Genomic DNA, 17,778 nt, shown 5'->3' with positions numbered 1-17,778 from the left:
ACTCGCGGAACCCGTGTATTATGAGCATCATGCCAAAACCTCATAAATGTGGTCCAAATGAGCTCGGGGATGGAGAACCATTGGCCTTGGTCCATGGCATATAAGGCTTGCAGAAGGAGGCCCCAACGCTCGGTGCTATGCACCAAAGGGCAGACATTGTGCTTGAAGACAATGTCAATGAACCATAGGCGTTCCGGAAGATTGGTTTTGCGGATAAAAGACCGGAGCCTAGTATGATCGTCAATAGTGCAAATGGCAGCCGCAATCTGCTCCACAGTTAATGTATCCGGCTCCTCATATAAAGGGAGATTTTCACGATTGACAATGTCATCGGGGCACTCAATGGGGCAACCAGAAACCTGAATGATGTCAGTCATAGTGAAAGCATAGGTGGTGCCATCAATGGATGTAGTGAGAGAAATGGGTGGCTCTTCAGGGCATTGGAGATTCTGGTAGAAGAGGCGCACTACACGGGGGTAGGCAACCCTGGCAAGGGGTGCGCAGATGTGTTGCAGACGCCGGTTAGTCAATTCGGCTACAGCCCACGAAGTTGTGGGTAGAATGTCAAAGGCATCCGTGAGCGGAAATGAGAGTTCGTAGTTGAGTTATTTGCGATCCCAAGGATCACGTGGTTGCTCACGAGTGACAGCACGGGCACCCGAAGAGGGTCTAGGAGGGCGAGAAGGACCGACACGAGACATTTAGAGAGGTGGACTTGGTTGAGGAATTTCAGCGAACACCTGGCGTGCACCACAAAAAGGAAAAGGTGAAAATGAGTGGGGTGAAGGATGAAACCCAAAAATTTTTGGCCATGCAATTGTAATAACGACTCCCAAACAATCACAAATCTCCATTGCATGCAAGCCCATCCTCCATTGATACCAAAAATGTGAAAGAGAAAAAGAAGGAAGAAACTTACCCCACAATGGAGAACCAAAGGCCCTGTGTGCGTGGGATAAATGGTGGGGATGGGTGGGAGGTGGGTGATGGTGCTTGGGTTAGAGGAGAGTGGGGAAAAAGGTGGAGGAGGTGAAGTTGGGTTTGCATGGGGTGGTGAGGTTTGAGGGTGGTTTGGTTGTGGAGTTAGTGGAGGAGAGGGAGTTGGCAGTCGAGGAGAGGAGTTGAGGTTGAGTGAGATTGGTGGGGCGTTGGGGTTTTTAAAAGAGAGGGGGTAAGCTTGGTTCGAGCACTCGAAGTTGGACTTCGAGTGCTCGAAATATGGGCAGAGAGTTGGGAGCCGAGGGGTGAGAGGACTCAAGCAGTTGCGAGCACTCGAAGCTTGGGTTCGAGTGCTCAAAAATTTGGCAGAGAGGGTTGGGTGTAGGTTAGTGTGGTGGGTTAGGGTGGTGAGCTTGATGGGGTGAGGTGGTGTGTTGGTTTTGTAGTTGGTGTGGGTTGGGGTTGAGAGGGGGTTCGAGCAAGGGAGGGTGGAAGTGGGTATGAGGGTTGGATGCCGGAGGAAGAAAGGTGGTGCATGCATGCATGGGGCTTGCATGCATGCACGCATGCACCTCCATGGTGGCTGAGAGGTGAGGTGGCGAGGTTGGTAGTTGGTTTGTGGTGACACCTGCATGGTCGCATGCAGGCATGGTGTGTGATTAGGGTGCTTGGGTTAGGGAGTTGGGTGGTTGGATGTGGGTGCATGGAGGGATGGAGGTTGGGGATAACCGAGAGTTGGGAGGGCGAGAGTTAAGAGTGGTTTGCATGCATGCATGCATGGAGCTTACATGCATGCAAGGATGCCTTGGGTGGTGAAGTTCGAGGGTGGTTTGGATGGTTGGATGATGGTGTGAGGTGATGGAGCATGCATGGGTTGCATGCTGGGGTGGGGAGGTGTGGTTTGTGGTTGGAGGGTGGATGGTGGAGAGTGGAGAGGTGGCTGGTTGAGGAGCATGCATGCAGGGCATGGAGCTGGATGCTGGAGGTTTGAGGTTGGTGGGTTGTGGAAGTTGGGCTGCATGGGTTGGGGTGGGGTTTGTTGATGGAGGTCGAGCACTCGAAGCTTGGTCTTCGAGTGCTCGAAATTTGGGCAATGAGGTGGGTTAAGAAGCTGGGGCACTCGGAATGGGGTTGGGATTGCTCGAAAGTAAGGCAGAGAGTTGGGGTCTTTGGTTTAGAGAAGTTCGAGCACTCGAAGTTCAACTTCGAGTGCTCGAAGCCTGGACAGGGAGCTCAACTGATGAGTGCATTTGAGTGCAAACTTTCTGAGGGCATTTGAAGATCGAGCAAGCTGTTGCATGCAGTGGCTTGAGTGTTGGGGAGGAGGAGTTCGGATGAATGAAGCTTGGGAGGAAAACTGGAGCACTCAAAGCTTGCATGAGGATTAAAACAATGCATGAATGCAATGCAATGATGCCTTAATGCAACATGTGAACCTGAACTCTAACATTTCTTGACCATTTCATGCAATGCAAGATCTTGAACCTGAACTTAATACAATGCAAGGTCCTTTGCATGCATGAATAAACTGTGCATCATATTATGATTATGATGATGAAAAACATATGTATATATAGAAAGAGTTGATTAATGATTATTTATTTATTTAATTATTTATTTTATTATTATTATTATTATTATTATTTTTTTTTTATTATTATAAATGCCAATGGAAAACTTTCCAAGCCGTGATACATTGCAACATGATGCAAAATGGACGAAATTTTTCAAAAAGAAAATTTAAAGCTTAAAGCATTGCAACATGATGCAAAATGGATGGAATTCTCAAAAATGAATATTTCAAGCATAGAGAATTTTTGAAAATTTGCATGTCAGTCCTAAATTCAAGCCATGCATGGAAAATTTGAAACTTGGCACATTATTCCAATTCAATGCATGGATGGATAATTTGTCAGACTTTGCAACATCTTGCTACTGCATTGATCAAATTGGAAAAAATTTCAAACTTTGCACTTCCCACAATGCATGGATGAGTTTAAAAACATTTCAACAATGCATTGAAGATGAGAGGCTATGCATGTGAGTGCCATGTCGGGAGTCCGAGAAAATTGCCTGATAGAGCCGGAAACTTCCGGGAATGAAAACAAGAGTTGAGAAGGTCTAAGAAGCCAGTCTAAAAAATGTGGAACACACGTCAAGATAATTCCAGAGAAAGTTAAATTTTGGCAATTCTACACCGTTTCCCAGAAAATTTGCAAGGCACGAGCAATTTCAAAGAAAAGGAAGCTTGGAAATTGAAAGAATTTCTTCCCTTGAGTTGCTAAATTTAATGTCGATAGCTAGACAAAGCTAGAGCAGGCACTAATCCTCATAAATTAGATCCGTCAAGAGGACTTCCTCAACTTTTCGGGTTAGAATTGTGCCGTCAATGCAGGGCTTAAGCCTTTGGCCATTTACCTTGAAGAGTGATCCACTTGCAGGATCATGAAGTTTGATTGCTCCATGAGGAAAGACGGTAGTGACAATGTATGGACCATCCCATCTTGACCGGAGTTTACCGGGAAAGAGTTTCAAGCGGGAATTGAAAAGCCAGACCTTTTGTCCCGGGGCAAAAGACTTTTTGACGATGTGTTTGTCATGAAAAACTTTAGTCTTTGCCTTGTAAATTTTTGCGCTTTCATACGTGTCATTACGCAATTCCTCAAGTTCATTTAATTGCAACGCACGATTAGAGCCGGCTTGTTTGAGATCAAAATTGAACCTTTTTATGGCCCAATAAGCACGGTGCTCTAATTCTACCGGGAGATGACATGCTTTGCCAAAGACAAGTCGATATGGTGACATGCCAATGGGTGTCTTATAAGCTGTCCGGTAAGCCCAAAGCTCATCGTTTAGCCTTAATGACCAATATTTGCGCTCCGGTCTAACCGTTTTTTCTAAAATGTGCTTAATCTCCCGGTTAGAAATCTGTACTTGACCACTCGTTTGAGGGTGGTAAGGTGTAGCAACCTTATGAATGACTGAATACTTAGCAAGGATGGATTTGAGATAACGATTTCGGAAATGAGATCCGCCATCACTAATGATTGCTCGGGGCGTACCAAAACGACTAAAGATGTGAAACTGAATGAAATGGATCACGACTTTATGATCATCGGTTTTGGTAGCCGCGGCTTCAACCCATTTAGACACATAATCCACCGCTACAAGGATGTACTCATAGCCATAAGAAGATGGAAATGGTCCCATGAAGTCAATCCCCCACACATCAAAAATTTCAACAATTAAAATGTTAGTGAGGGGCATCATGTCTCTTCGGGACATGGATCCAAGTTTTTGACATCGTTCACACGATTTGCAAAAATTGTATGCATCCCGGAACAAGGTAGGCCATAAGAATCCGCTTTGAAGGACTTTGTTAGCGGTCTTTTTGGCACTGAAATGGCCTCCACAAGCAAGAGTATGGCAAAAATTTAAAATGCTTGTGGCCTCGGTTTCAGGAATACATCGCCGGATGATTTGGTCCGGGCAATACTTGAATAGTTCCGGATCTTCCCAAAAGAAATGCTTGACTTGGGAGAAAAACCGGTCCCTCTCTTGTTTGGACCAATGGGCTGGAATTTTGCCAACCGCAAGATAATTGACAATATCCGCAAACCATGGAAGAGTAGAATGTGAAACTTGAAGAAGTTGCTCATCCGGAAAGGAATCACGGATGGCTGCGAATTCTGAAGATTTCTCAATAAGTAAGCGAGAGAGATGATCGGCGACAACATTGTCGGTCCCTTTTTTGTCCCGGATGTCAATGTCAAACTCTTGAAGTAAGAGGATCCATCGAATTAAACGGGGTTTTGTCTCTTTTTTCGCTAACAAATGCCTAAGAGCGGCATGATCTGAAAAGACGATGACCTTGGAGCCAAGAAGATAAGAGCGAAATTTATCCAAGGCGTACACCACAGCTAGCAATTCTTTTTCAGTGGTGGTGTAGTTCAATTGGGCATCGCAGAGAGTTTTGCTAGCATAATAAATGACATGCGGAAGTTTATCCACACGTTGGCCCAAAACCGCCCCTAATGCACAGTCGGATGCATCACACATGATCTCAAAGGGAAGAGACCAATTAGGGGGTTTCATGATCGGGGCAGAGGAGAGGAGAATGCGAAGTTTGATGAAATCTTCCATGCAAGCGTCATCAAAATTGAACGGAACATCCTTGGCTAAGAGATTACACAAGGGCCGTGAGATTTTGCTAAAATCTTTGATGAAGCGACGATAGAATCCGGCATGGCCAAGAAAAGAACGGATTTGACGGACGGAATTCGGAGGAGGAAGATTAGAGATTAACTCAACTTTTGCCTTGTCTACCTCGATTCCCCGCTTAGAAATGACATGTCCTAAAACAATGCCTTCTTGGACCATAAAGTGGCTTTTCTCCCAACTTAGAATGAGATTCGTCTCTTTGCATCTTTGGAGCACAAGAGATAAATTTTTGAGACACGAGTCAAAGGAGGAGCTAAATACGGAAAAATCGTCCATGAAAACTTCCAAGAACCTTTCAACCATATCGGAGAATATGGACATCATGCACCTTTGGAACGTTACCGGTGCATTGCATAGACCAAAAGGCATGCGTCGACAGGCAAAAGTACCAAAGGGACATGTGAATGTTGTTTTCTCTTGATCTTGGGGGGCGATTGCCACTTGGTTATAGCCGGAATAACCATCAAGAAAACAATAGAAGCTTTGGCCGGCTAACCTTTCTAGGATTTGATCAATAAATGGGAGTGGGAAATGATCCTTCCTAGTTGATGAGTTGAGTTTACGATAGTCAATGCACACACGCCACCCGGTGGTGGTTCGTTGTGGCACGAGCTCGCCCGCTGAATTTTCAACAACGGTGAGCCCGGATTTCTTGGGGACAACTTGTATGGGGCTCACCCACTTACTATCAGAGATAAGATAGATGATTCCCGCATCTAGCAATTTGATCACCTCTTTCATGACCACTTCCTTCATGTTTGCATTTACCCGGCGCTGGACCTCTCTAGTAGGCTTTGCGTCATCCTCCATATGAATGCGGTGCATACAAATGGAGGGGTCAATTCCTTTCAAATCTGCCACTGTCCAACCAATAGCTTCTTTATGCTCTTGGAGCACCGCTAAAAGGTTGGTCTCTTGGTCGTTTTGAAGGTCCGAGGCAATAATGACCGGAAGGGTTTGCTTTGGACCAAGGAACACATACTTGAGATGGGCCGGGAGCGGCTTAAGCTCAAGTTGTGGCGGAGATAGCAATGATGGGACCGGAGGAGTGGTGGAAAGTTGGGGAAGTGGTTCTTTTGGAATTTTCCAAGGAGGTACGTCCATGACAGCATTGATATCAAGCAAGGAATTGACTTCTTGAATGGCCTGATCGACATCAAAGTTTGAGAAGTCAAAATGGGACATGCAAGTTTCAAGAGGATCTTTGCCTAGAATGAAGGGGAGAGATTCTTCGACCACTTCATCAATGACATCCACAAGAAAACAATCATCCTCATTGGAGGGATGTTGAGTTGCATGAAAGATGTGGAGTTTGACTTGCATGTTTCCAAAAGCGATGTCCATCACCCCGGTTCGACAATTAATTGATGCATTAGCCGTGGCTAAAAATGGCCTACCAAGGATCACGGGAATGTGCTTTTTTGGGTCATGGACGTGTTCCGTATCAAGAACCACAAAATCTACCGGGAAGTAGAATTTGTCCACTTTGATGATAACGTCCTCGAGAATACCTCGTGGATGCTTGACCGATCTATCGGCAAGCTGCAAAACCACGGAAGTCGGCTTAAGATCTCCCAAACCAAGTTGTAGGTAGACTGAGTATGGAATTAAATTCACACTAGCTCCTAAGTCAAGGAGGGCCCTCTCGATTTTGCTGTCACCAATGACGCAAGAGATTGTGGGGGCACCCGAATCCTTATACTTTGGGGGAGTGCTGTGCTGAATGATAGCACTAACATTTTCAGTCAACCTCACTTTTTTTGGCAAATGATTTTTAGAAGTGCGCATTTGAGTGCACAAATCTTTGAGAAATTTTGCGTAGGGAGGGATTTGCTTGATAGCATCCAAGAGGGGCAAGTTAATCTTCACTTGCTTGAAAACTTCCCACATGTCTTGAATTTTACAATTCTTGTTCCCAAAATGTGTCGACTCTTGAAGACGTTGAGGAAACGGAGCTTTTGGCTCATAAGTAGTTTCCACATTTGGGGTGACATGTGTGGGATTTCCGTGAATGGTATTTGGACAAGAATTTGGATTAGAAGAGCTTGAATTTGGATTTTTCAAAAGAGAAACTTCCTCACTTTTGTCACCATCGACCTTGTTGTCAACCACTCTACCACTCCGAAGGGTGGTGATAGCTTGAACTTGTTCATGAGTCGGCCCACTCGGAGGAGGGGTTTCGTCAATCACATGCATTCCTCTAGGATTTTCAAAAGGTTGAGAGGGAAGCTTGCCCTTGTCCTTTTGAAGCAATTGATTCACCGAGTTAGCTATTTGGCCCACTTGATTTTCGAGATTAGCTATGGATTGAGTATGAGAGTGAACCATTTGGAGAGTAGGCTGCAAGGATGTCAAGAGTTGCTTGTTGGCATCCATTATTTGCTTATTTAATGATTCCATCATTTGCTTGTTGGCAGCTACTATCTCGTCAGTTGGACACACAGGAGGTTGATTGGAGACATTTGGATTGTAAGGAGGACGGTAGCTTGAAGAGGCTTGGAAAGGTCTACCTTGAAATTGAGAAGAGGGTTGATTTTGCCGCCCTTGGTTTTGGAATTGGGAATTTTGTGGGGCTTGTTGCCGCCACAAGAAATTCGGATGATCTCGCCAACCCGGATTATAGGTGTTGGAATATGGATTGTTCCCGGGCCGCGAGAACATGGCATTAGCTTGCTCTTGGTTGGGATTGGGAAATTGCTCCGGTGTGGGGCAATCTTCCGAGAGATGGAATGGACTAGTACATGAAGCACAAACTGAACTTGCCGAATTTTGAGACAATGAAGGAGGAAGATGTGGTGCCATCAATTGGTAGAATTTATGAGCGATGGCATCCACTTGAGATGATTCCTCCCTTATTGACTTTGGTTGACAAGGGTTGGTGTTGTTTGGAGTGGTTGCGGTCGGAGCCCTACGAGAATTGTGTTGAAGTGAATTTTCACTCAAATTCTCAAGTAAGGTCCAAGCCTCATCCGCATTCTTGGACATGAACATCCCACCACAAGAAGAATCAACCATGAATCTATGGATTTTGGTCAAGCCAGCATAGAAAGCTTGCACTAATTGCCATTTTGGGATCAAATGATGAGGGCATTTTCGAAGAAGATCTTGTAGCCTTTCCCAAGTCTCGTGGAGTTGTTCTCCATCAACTTGAGAAAAACTTAGAATGGAACGCCTCATCTGGTTGGTTTTACTCACCGGATAATACTTCTTAAGAAATTCTTGTTGCAATTGAGCCCAAGAAGTAATAGAGTTGGGAGCGAGGGAGTTCAACCAATATTTTGCCCTATCCTTTAGGGAGAATGGGAAAAGATGGAGATGAAGTGCATTGTCCGGAAAACCTCTCAACCGGATGGTCGAACAGATTTCAAGGAACTCATCAAGATGCTTATATGGATCTTCATTATCAAAGCCATGAAATGATGGAAGCATTTGAATGGTACTAGACTTGATCTCATATTGAGCTGCATCGATGTTTGGCATCACTATACAAGAAGGAGAAGCATAGGTGGTAGGAATGAAATGATCTCTAAGAGTCATTGGTTCTACATTAGGAATTTCAGCCCTTTCATTCCCCGGATTTCCTACGTTATCCCCCATTATATTGAATTCAATTTCAAGGTCCCTTGTAAGAGTGGGTTCCCTAAGGTTCCGTCTACGAGTTCTTTCAAGTGAATTTATATCAATAGGCGAGTCAAGTGTGGGAAGAGAGAGTGACCTACGGCCAAACATCAACAATTCACAACAACATCATCACAACAAATCTTTATCATCAACTCCACATACGATGTTCCCTTTCTCCTCAATTATCAAGACAGAAAATAAATGGCCACGACAAGGACCGATGCTTGGAATTGAAAATACACAATTGAAATAGCCTCGACAAGGGCTTGCAATTTATCTACTTTTAAGCTTAACACATGCACGATATTCACAATTCGAAACTAGAAGTCACGAGACTTACCTGGGGTCCTCTAGACTTACAATTTGCTAGCAATCCCACGGCGAGCTTCGAGTCCCTAGAATCTTACAACATGAAGATGATCAAAACACACAAGGAATATTCACAAGACACAATATGCACAATCAAACTAAATTTAACCCTAAACTTTGGTTGCTAAACCGTTTGCAGTCCCCGGCAACGGCGCCAAAAATTGATCGGTTGATCAACTAAACATCAACCTTCGCAATAGCACGAATCATTGTAAAATAGGGCTATTGGTCGAGTAAGTCGAACCACTGGGACTGTGCTAGTCTAAGGCAACCTAAGTGTTTAGAGTCATCCTTAGGATGATGAAGGGGTGTTCATAGAGGTTGTGTTTGTTGTCACTTAACTACAAATTCAGAATGCATACAACAATAAATTGAAGGAGATTAAAAGAGAAGATTTAGAGAAGGAAGTCTAGGGAAGTGAATCCACTCCAAACCTCTACACAAGCTAATTATATGATTGATTTGGGGAATTAATGTAGAAATGACCATGATGAATAGCAATTCATGACTACTATATCATCTTCAAGAAATTCAATTAATTAAAATGTAAGAACAACCTATCAAAGCTCCACATGCTTAAATTACCTAAACTATGGTGCAATCCTCAACATGCTCACTAAGCTAGAGATTGTCAAACAAGTAATCAATTGATGAGAGCACATGATAACAAGTCACAAGGTTAATCCATCAAAAGAAATTCTTAAGCAATGAATTAACAAGCTACTCAAAATCATGCCATTAAAACCATTCCATAGTCTTAGCTCCATTGTCACTATGAAACTACAAGCCATACAACCATGAGATTAAATCATCTAAGACAAGAGTATTTAATGCAACATGATCTTTAGAACATTAAAACATCCATTACATTATGTAACATGCTCTAGATTATGGAACTAGTCAAATACACATTTCATTCCCCAAAATAAATCAAAAACTAGATATGCTTACAAGGAGGAGTTTCATCACCTCCCTAGATGGAGGTTTAGCTATCCATGGATACAAAAATGGAAGAAGAAGAAGAAGAAGACTCCATCTCCATTTTCGAGCTCCTACTGTAGCACTCAAGAACACCCTCCTCCTTGCTCTCTTCTCTCTCCTCTATCTTGCTAAAATCAAAGATTGCAAATGTGTGGCCTTTGGTAGCTTTTTATTCTCCAACAACACCCTCTCTCTCTCCTCCAAGGAACACCTCCAACCACTTCATAAAGAAGGAAGATGGCATTGAGGAAACCAATGTGCAAGTGGCTGAAATTGAGCCATTTCCGAGTGCAATCTGCCTGATTTTCGAGCACTCGAAAAGTGATCTCGAGCACTCGAAAAGTGATCTCGAGCACTCTAACTTAGTGCAATGTGCAACATGCTCCTCTTGCTCAGCGCTGACCTATTTTGGAAAAACTGCTATAACTTTGTGCCCCGAACTCCGAATGATGATCTGTTTGAAGATTTGGAGAGCTGATTCAGTGCTTTAAAAACTTCATGTTTTGATGAAGACCCAATTCTCAAGTCTGGTTGGTCGAAAATGAAGATCAAGGCAGAATTGCATTGCTGCCAGGCAGTTCTGTGCACCTCTGGTAACAAGGCCATAACTCTCTGCTCCGAGCTCTGAATGACAAACCGTTTGAAGATTTGGAAAGCTGATTCAGAGCTCTAAATCTTTCATGTTATGAGGGAAGTCCAGTTCTTGAGTTTTCTAGGTCGTAAATGGCGACAAAAGTCAGGATCACTGCTGCCAGAAATTCAGAAATGGCATCCTTTTTGTTCAAAATTCCACAAGGCATTTTTTTTTGCTTCCTTTTTGCACTTTAACCTGAAAATGCATAAAAACATGCAAATGGAGTTAATCTACATAAAATAATCAATTAATGGACTTTGTTAATGTACTTTAGGGCGCTTGAATATACAATATTCGGCGCTTATCACATGCCTCTGCTCAAGAGATGGCTCAATAGTTTGAGGTACTTCTTGTACTTTTTCATTACGCTCATTTTTCTCTTCAAGTCTTTTCTTCCAATTTTCATCCTGTTTTGCTTCCTCTTCTTCCACCTTGTTTTCAACTCTTTTACCACTTCTCAGAGTAGTAATTGTTTGCACTTGTTCATGGTGGACTTCTTGGCCAGTAATGTCATCAATTATACGCACACCTCTTGGATTAGCTACTAGTTGACTAGGAAGCTTGCCATCCTCTCTTCTGTTCAAGGCTTGAGCTAGTTGGCCAACTTGAGTCTCTAACTTGGCAAGGGATTGAGAATGAGACTGCACAAGTTGATTAGTAGGCTCTAACTACTTTGCTATCATTATCTCGAGCATTGATAAGAATTGTTGAGGTTAACTGAAGACATTCATAGGAGTGAACCCTTGAGGATTTGAAGTCTGAAATAGAGATTGAAAATTGCCTTGCATATGAGGTACTTGAGGTGGAGGAGCTGATGTCCCTATGGCTAGATTTCTTCATAAGAAGTTTGGATGGTTTCTCCAAGCCAGATTGTAAGTGTTTGAATACATATTATTCCCTCCGGGACTTCCATAGGTAGCGTTAACTTGCTCTTATGGAATTTTTGAATATTGAGCTGCACTTAGACAAATAGACACATGGTGAGTTGGACTAGAACAGAAAAGCACACTTTAAAGCCTTGAGCATTAGTCAAAGGAGTAAAATTTGATTGTGAAGTCATCAATTAATCCCCCTTCTTGGTTAATGCCTCCATTTGGCTCACTAGCCCTTGATTTATTCCTACTTCATTCACACTTTCTGTTCTCCTTAATATGGTATGAGGTCTTGCTACTGGAGGTAAGACATGTTGTGTAGAATTATCATATATGTTTTTGCAAAGCTATCATGCTTCCTCTACACTTTTCAACATAAAATTTCCACCACAAGAGGCATCCACCACATACCTTTTATGCCTCATTGAGCCCCTTATGGAAGAAGTTGATAAGCTGCCATTTTGGCATGTCATGATGAGGACACTTCCGAAGGAAGTCTCTGAATCTTTCCCAAGCCTCATGAAAATGATCGTCAGGCCCTTGAGCAAAATGAGTAATAGCATCTCGATATTAAGTAATTCTCACGTACTTGTTCAAAAACTTCTGTTGCAATTCAGCTTATGCAGTGATAGAGTCTACTGGTAATGAATTAAACCAGTCCTTCGCCTTGTCCTTTAATGAAAAGGAAAAAAGGTGTAGCTTGAGCACATCATCGTCAAAGTTCTAGATCTTTATTCTTCTGCACACCTCTGTAAAGTCATCCAAGTACCGGTATGGATCCTCTTTTGATAGGCCGTAAAAAGAAGGCAGTAACTGAAGAGTACTGGCCTTAATTTCGTAGTGAGGGGTCCTCACTTGAGGATACCGAACTGCATATGAAGAGTTATATGCACTTGGTTTGTAGTGATCCTTTAAATAGCGAGCTGCTTTTGCAGCTGGTGGATCATCCGCCATCTTTTCCTTTATAAGGCCTCCAAAATCTTTCTTCAAGTTTCTGAGAGTCCTTTCGACTTTTGGGTCTAACAGAAGCTGAGGGAGTGACAAAGAACGTCTTCCAAGCATATAATGTCACCCGCAATAATTAAAAGAAAACAGTATCAAAATAAATAAATAAATTAAATTAAATTAAAATCCTAAACTAAGATCCTAGTTGAAATTAATTATAGAATTTAATATTATCTATCAAGAACTAAAACAAGTTCCCGGCAACGGCGCCAAAAACTTGTTGTGAGATTTATATATACCACTCACAAGTGCACGAATCTTTGTAGATAGGGTTTACTTGTAAGGGTGTCGTACCCAAGGGACTTGTGTAAAATAAGTTTATCAACAAATTTCTTAAATTCCAAATTAACTTGAAAGTTGTAATCCCCTCGGATTTCCAGATGCGGGTTGGCCAGGCCCACGCCCGAACACCCGAGGATATAGAAAACAAATGGCAATAAACGAACACAGAATACAATTAAGATAAACAGGAATAAATAAAATTTCTGTAAAGAAACTAAAATGATAATCAAAAAACTGAAACCTCAGAATAAAATCGATTAATAAATAAACTCTTCTGATACAACTGATCCTCCATGAATACAACTCGAGAATCTATCTAGTGGACCCCTATTCAAAACCCAACTGAAGTTAAACTAAACTAAATAAGGAAATTCCAAAACTAAATATAAATAGCAGTCCTACGAAACCGGAAGAGTGAGTGACTGTCTCTGCTCAACACGAATAAGCTCTAAAACTGGAACCGTCCGATCCCTGAAAAATAAAAATAGGTCAGGCTCACGAACAAGTTCTATTCTAATTACAATCCAAACAGAGACCAGATATGCAGATACATCATAGATATCTTAACCATATCTATATAGTCCGTAAATATATATACATCCACACTACAGGACTTTCACTGGACTACAGTGGGGGTCTCAACCTGAATAGAAGGCAACATGCAAAAACGCACCTATAGGTGGGCATGAGTACCTAGACCTAACAGGGTATACCTCAACCATCATAACCAGTTACACATCCCAATGCATATACGCTCCCTAACCAACGATCCTGAGACTCAAGCTCATATCGTGGGACCATAAATATATATAAATTCCATCCAAATACAATGTTGTGTCGACCAACGGTTCGTCGTCCAGACACGACATATAATTAGGATTTAAATGTTTTAATTAAACCCATTTCCTTCCTAATACAGAAATATAAACAAACATCCAATATGTCGTTCAACCGTTTTAGTTGACAGGACATGCAACCATGTAGGATTTAACTGTTTTAGTTAATCCATTTCGTATGTATGAATAGGTAGGATTTAACGTTTTGATATAATCCATCCCCAATATGCCACCGTCCCATACCGTTGCATATAATGCATATGATCCGTAAATGATGCAACATCTCAAACAGTACATCAAATAAAATCCACATAATCCATATAGTTGATAAAAATAGAATTTAAATAGTTCATCAAACTACAATCCAAAATAACATCACTGTAATTGCTAGAACATTATTTAATAGTTCAGCAATTAGAATTCAAAACATTTAATCCATGTAATTGCAAACAGAGTTTTTAATATCTCAGCAATTAAAATCCAAAGTAACATAAAATTAAATGACCCCATTATGCCTCCAAAACATGTTTTATAAATCATACGCTAGTCCATAAAGTTGTTAAAACAAAACTAACAATTTAATCCTGTCTATCCATTAATATTAAGCAAGATCAGTTAAACTTTCTTACTGTTAAATCCATGAGTACAAAAACATTAATCATGTAATGTGGGTTCTAATACAGCATAATATCATGTTTAGAATCCATGCTACAACCCGTTAAATTGTTAAAACAAAATTAAACAGTTTAGTCCTTTCTGTCCGTTAATAGTATGCAAAATTGCTTATTTTTATACTATTCCTTCTATTTGCACTAAGGAACAAATTATGCAATTAAAGAGTTCCCATGAAATTACATTTAAAATCCTCTGTACAGTCTTTGAATCAATCCAGAACACCAAACATGTCCAAAATAGTGCCCAAAACAATTCCGGAACGCGTCCAAACAAGGCCAACCAAGGGAGCCTGCTCTCAAAACCACAGAGCAGGCTCAATGCACCATGGGGCCGGCTTCCTAGCCCTTGGAGCCGGCTCTGTGAAGAGGGGAGCCTGCTCCCAACCTCCTGAAGCCGTCTCTCTCCCTCTTTGAGAGCACTACTCCACTTCTGCTCCGTTTCTGATCATCTGTTTCGTCTCTGGCCTCTTCCTACCCTCCTGTTCTTCCTTAAAACTGATCTTAACAATCTAATATAAATTCAATATCAGCCCAGACCCTTGTTTATAACAGTGCAAATTAATTCAACCATTAAAACAGTACCAATTTGTAAGCTTTAAAACAGACAATGAACACCAATCTTTCAAGAATTATTTCAGACAAATTTAAACACACACAAATAATCAATTTGACATATATTACGCATGCCAGATTCAATTAATATTCAATTAAAATCCTAGAGACCATCTAGGTATGCACAAAACATAGGCCAATAGGAGAGAGAAAGAAAAGAACTTGCATGTATGGTCTTGAATCAAAACCTCGTCGTCGTCTTCCTAAATTTTCCTGGCGATCGTGACTGCCATCATGGACTCCTTTGTTCTGGTTCTAACCCTCAAACAGCCCTCAACCTTCCTCCTTGGTCTAGCCTAATCCTTTGGCCAAAACCTTAATCCCCTTCTCTCAGTTTCTCTCTTAAAACTCATTGTATTCTCTCGTCCCTCTGTCTGCTGCTACTAGGGTTTTTTTTTTTTCCAAACCCTATTGCAGACATCATAAGAATATATATAGGTTTATAAAACCCTAACTCCACTTTTAAGAGGAGACGAAAAAGAGAAAATAAAAGAAACTCTAATATAAATTAAATATATGAATACTAGTCGGCAACCCCAAGCCTCGTGATATTATAAATATAAATAAAACCCTAGAATTATTTTATACATTAAATGATGACTAAAATTACAAATTCAAATATTAATAACTAATAATAATTAAATTAATCCACATAAATTACAAATTCAAATATTAATAACTAATAATAATTAAATTAATCCACATATACATATATATCCATAAATACATGCATATACATCCGTGGGTAAAGCTATACCTATTTACACGATCCAGAAAGTCCATTGATCCTCCCCAAGTCCAAACTCCATTTAAAACTAAAACGAATACATTTAATTTAAGATTTAATTACCACATAAGCATATATTTCAATTAAAATAAATAAATCAATTTAACAATTTAACAATTAACCACCAGCCAAGTAAACAAATAAAACATTTAAAGCATATACATGAAACCACATAAGCACACATTTAAAATTAAACAGTTAATTCATTTAAACACTAAACACGAAACCACATTACCACATAGTCATGTAAACAACTAAAACTCACAAGAAAAATAAATTTAAATTTCCATTTATACCCTTTTGAACACTAGGGGTATTACAAAAGTAGCATAAACGAATTGTGATAATTAATTCTAAATTAAATAAGTTGAAAAATAAAATAAACTAAAGAACAATGATTAAATAGGATGTAGAAAATAGAGAGAGAGAACTAGGGGAATGACTTCATCACTAACGTCGCACCACCAGTTAATTGCATTGTATTATTGGAGATATATCATATAACATGCACAAGGAATTAATCATGGCTTCAAGCACATATTAATTCAGCTATAAAATAATATAATTTAAAGCTAAGTATGGATTATCTTCAATTGATATAAACCATCTACCTAACTACTTTACTCTAGAGTGTAGTATGATCTATCTTTTTTAAGCATAATCCATCAAATTTCTAACATTATATTCAGATAAATACCATTGTGTAATCATCTCATTCACAACTACAAGAAGTGAATGAGTTGTGTTCAATCACAAGATTAAAATATCTAAGACAAGATAGAAAAATATTTGTAATTAAATTAAAACTCTAAAACCGATTCTTATTGAAAAGTCAATTAAAAACCCTATAAATTACACAATCATGCATGATAAAAATCGTTTCTCCAATAATTAAATAAAATCAAACCAGTGTGCTAAGCTAGGGCTATATCACAACCCTAGCAAAGCATTTAGCCATGCATGACTGAAGTGAAATTCTTCATAGTTGAGGAAGACATCTTCACCGTCATAGTATGATCTCAGATCAGCCCTAAAGTTCCCTTTTTCTTACAGAAGACATACATAAAAATTCTGTCAAATAAGGATTCCAAAATTCGTATAGACTCTAGGCCAATTTTGACAAGGTAAACAGCTATTTTATAGAATCCTCGTGAAATACAAAATTGTAGCTCTTCAAATTTCCTTTCAACCTTTGCGAGAATTTAGTTGTTTTGACACTCGAGCAAAGAGATATAGCCAGATTACCAAAACAGGTTCAAATTACCAACTTTGACGAACGTTTCCTTTTTGGAAAAGGATTTTTCCTTTTCTTTTTCTTTTCATTCTCATCAACTTGTGACTTTTTTTGGACTATTTTCTAAGTATAATTAGACTTGGATCTTCAACATTGCTCGGTCCCATGGAATGTTATCTTTTAAAACACAGAATCACTGGTCTTGACTGATTTTACAATTAAAGTCCTAAAATAAATAAAAACAATAAAACTATTATTAAGAGAATAAAACATGCAAGTAAAGGGACTAAAATGTATAAGATTCAGCGCCTAACATAGATCCACCTGGTCAACACAATACAAATGCACCAAATTCTACTAATTCAGTATTAACAACCCAAAGGAGATGATCCTAAGGCATGCTCCATTTGGTCTAATATAAGAAAAAAATTAATATTATGATCATTAAGAACTTAACAGAATCTTCGCCCACCCTCAAATTAGTAAAATAAAGAATGGAATCCCTTTGGGTTCTTATACTTTCATGTATCAAATGATTATTAAACTGCTCCTTATGGCCTTATATATCATCAAGAGATAGGCAATACAAAATAATCATTTCAAAATCAACATTTATTTATAAAAAAAAAACTCTCTTCCACAACATTTTTGTAGCGTATTAGATTTCTATCAACTCCATGCTTCATCATTAACAGCTTAATGAGACCGAAT

General features: G+C 40.2%; 1 protein-coding gene across 1 annotated transcript; it reads right to left on the bottom strand.

Annotated features, from left to right (window-relative positions):
* Positions 1-3,708: 3,708 nt before the first annotated feature.
* On the bottom strand, positions 3,709-12,699 carry LOC132275118 (uncharacterized; the record flags this gene model as incomplete). The annotated part of the gene is made up of 5 exons (XM_059776520.1): positions 12,385-12,699; positions 11,074-11,406; positions 5,296-5,541; positions 4,479-5,181; positions 3,709-4,181 (listed from the first exon to the last, which is right to left on the bottom strand). Coding segments are annotated over exons 1-5 (2,070 nt in total), but the record flags the coding sequence as incomplete, so codon positions are not given.
* Between the last annotated feature and the right edge of the window lie 5,079 nt (positions 12,700-17,778).

This window comes from Cornus florida, unplaced genomic scaffold (genome assembly GCF_030987335.1).
Source record: "Cornus florida cultivar Cherokee Brave unplaced genomic scaffold, ASM3098733v1 CherokeeBrave_3.0.0_Hap2_Chr01, whole genome shotgun sequence".
NCBI classification, from domain to species: Eukaryota; Viridiplantae; Streptophyta; class Magnoliopsida; order Cornales; family Cornaceae; genus Cornus; species Cornus florida.
Note: the sequence above shows the minus strand (reverse complement) of the source record. Positions and strands in the feature narration are given on the sequence as shown.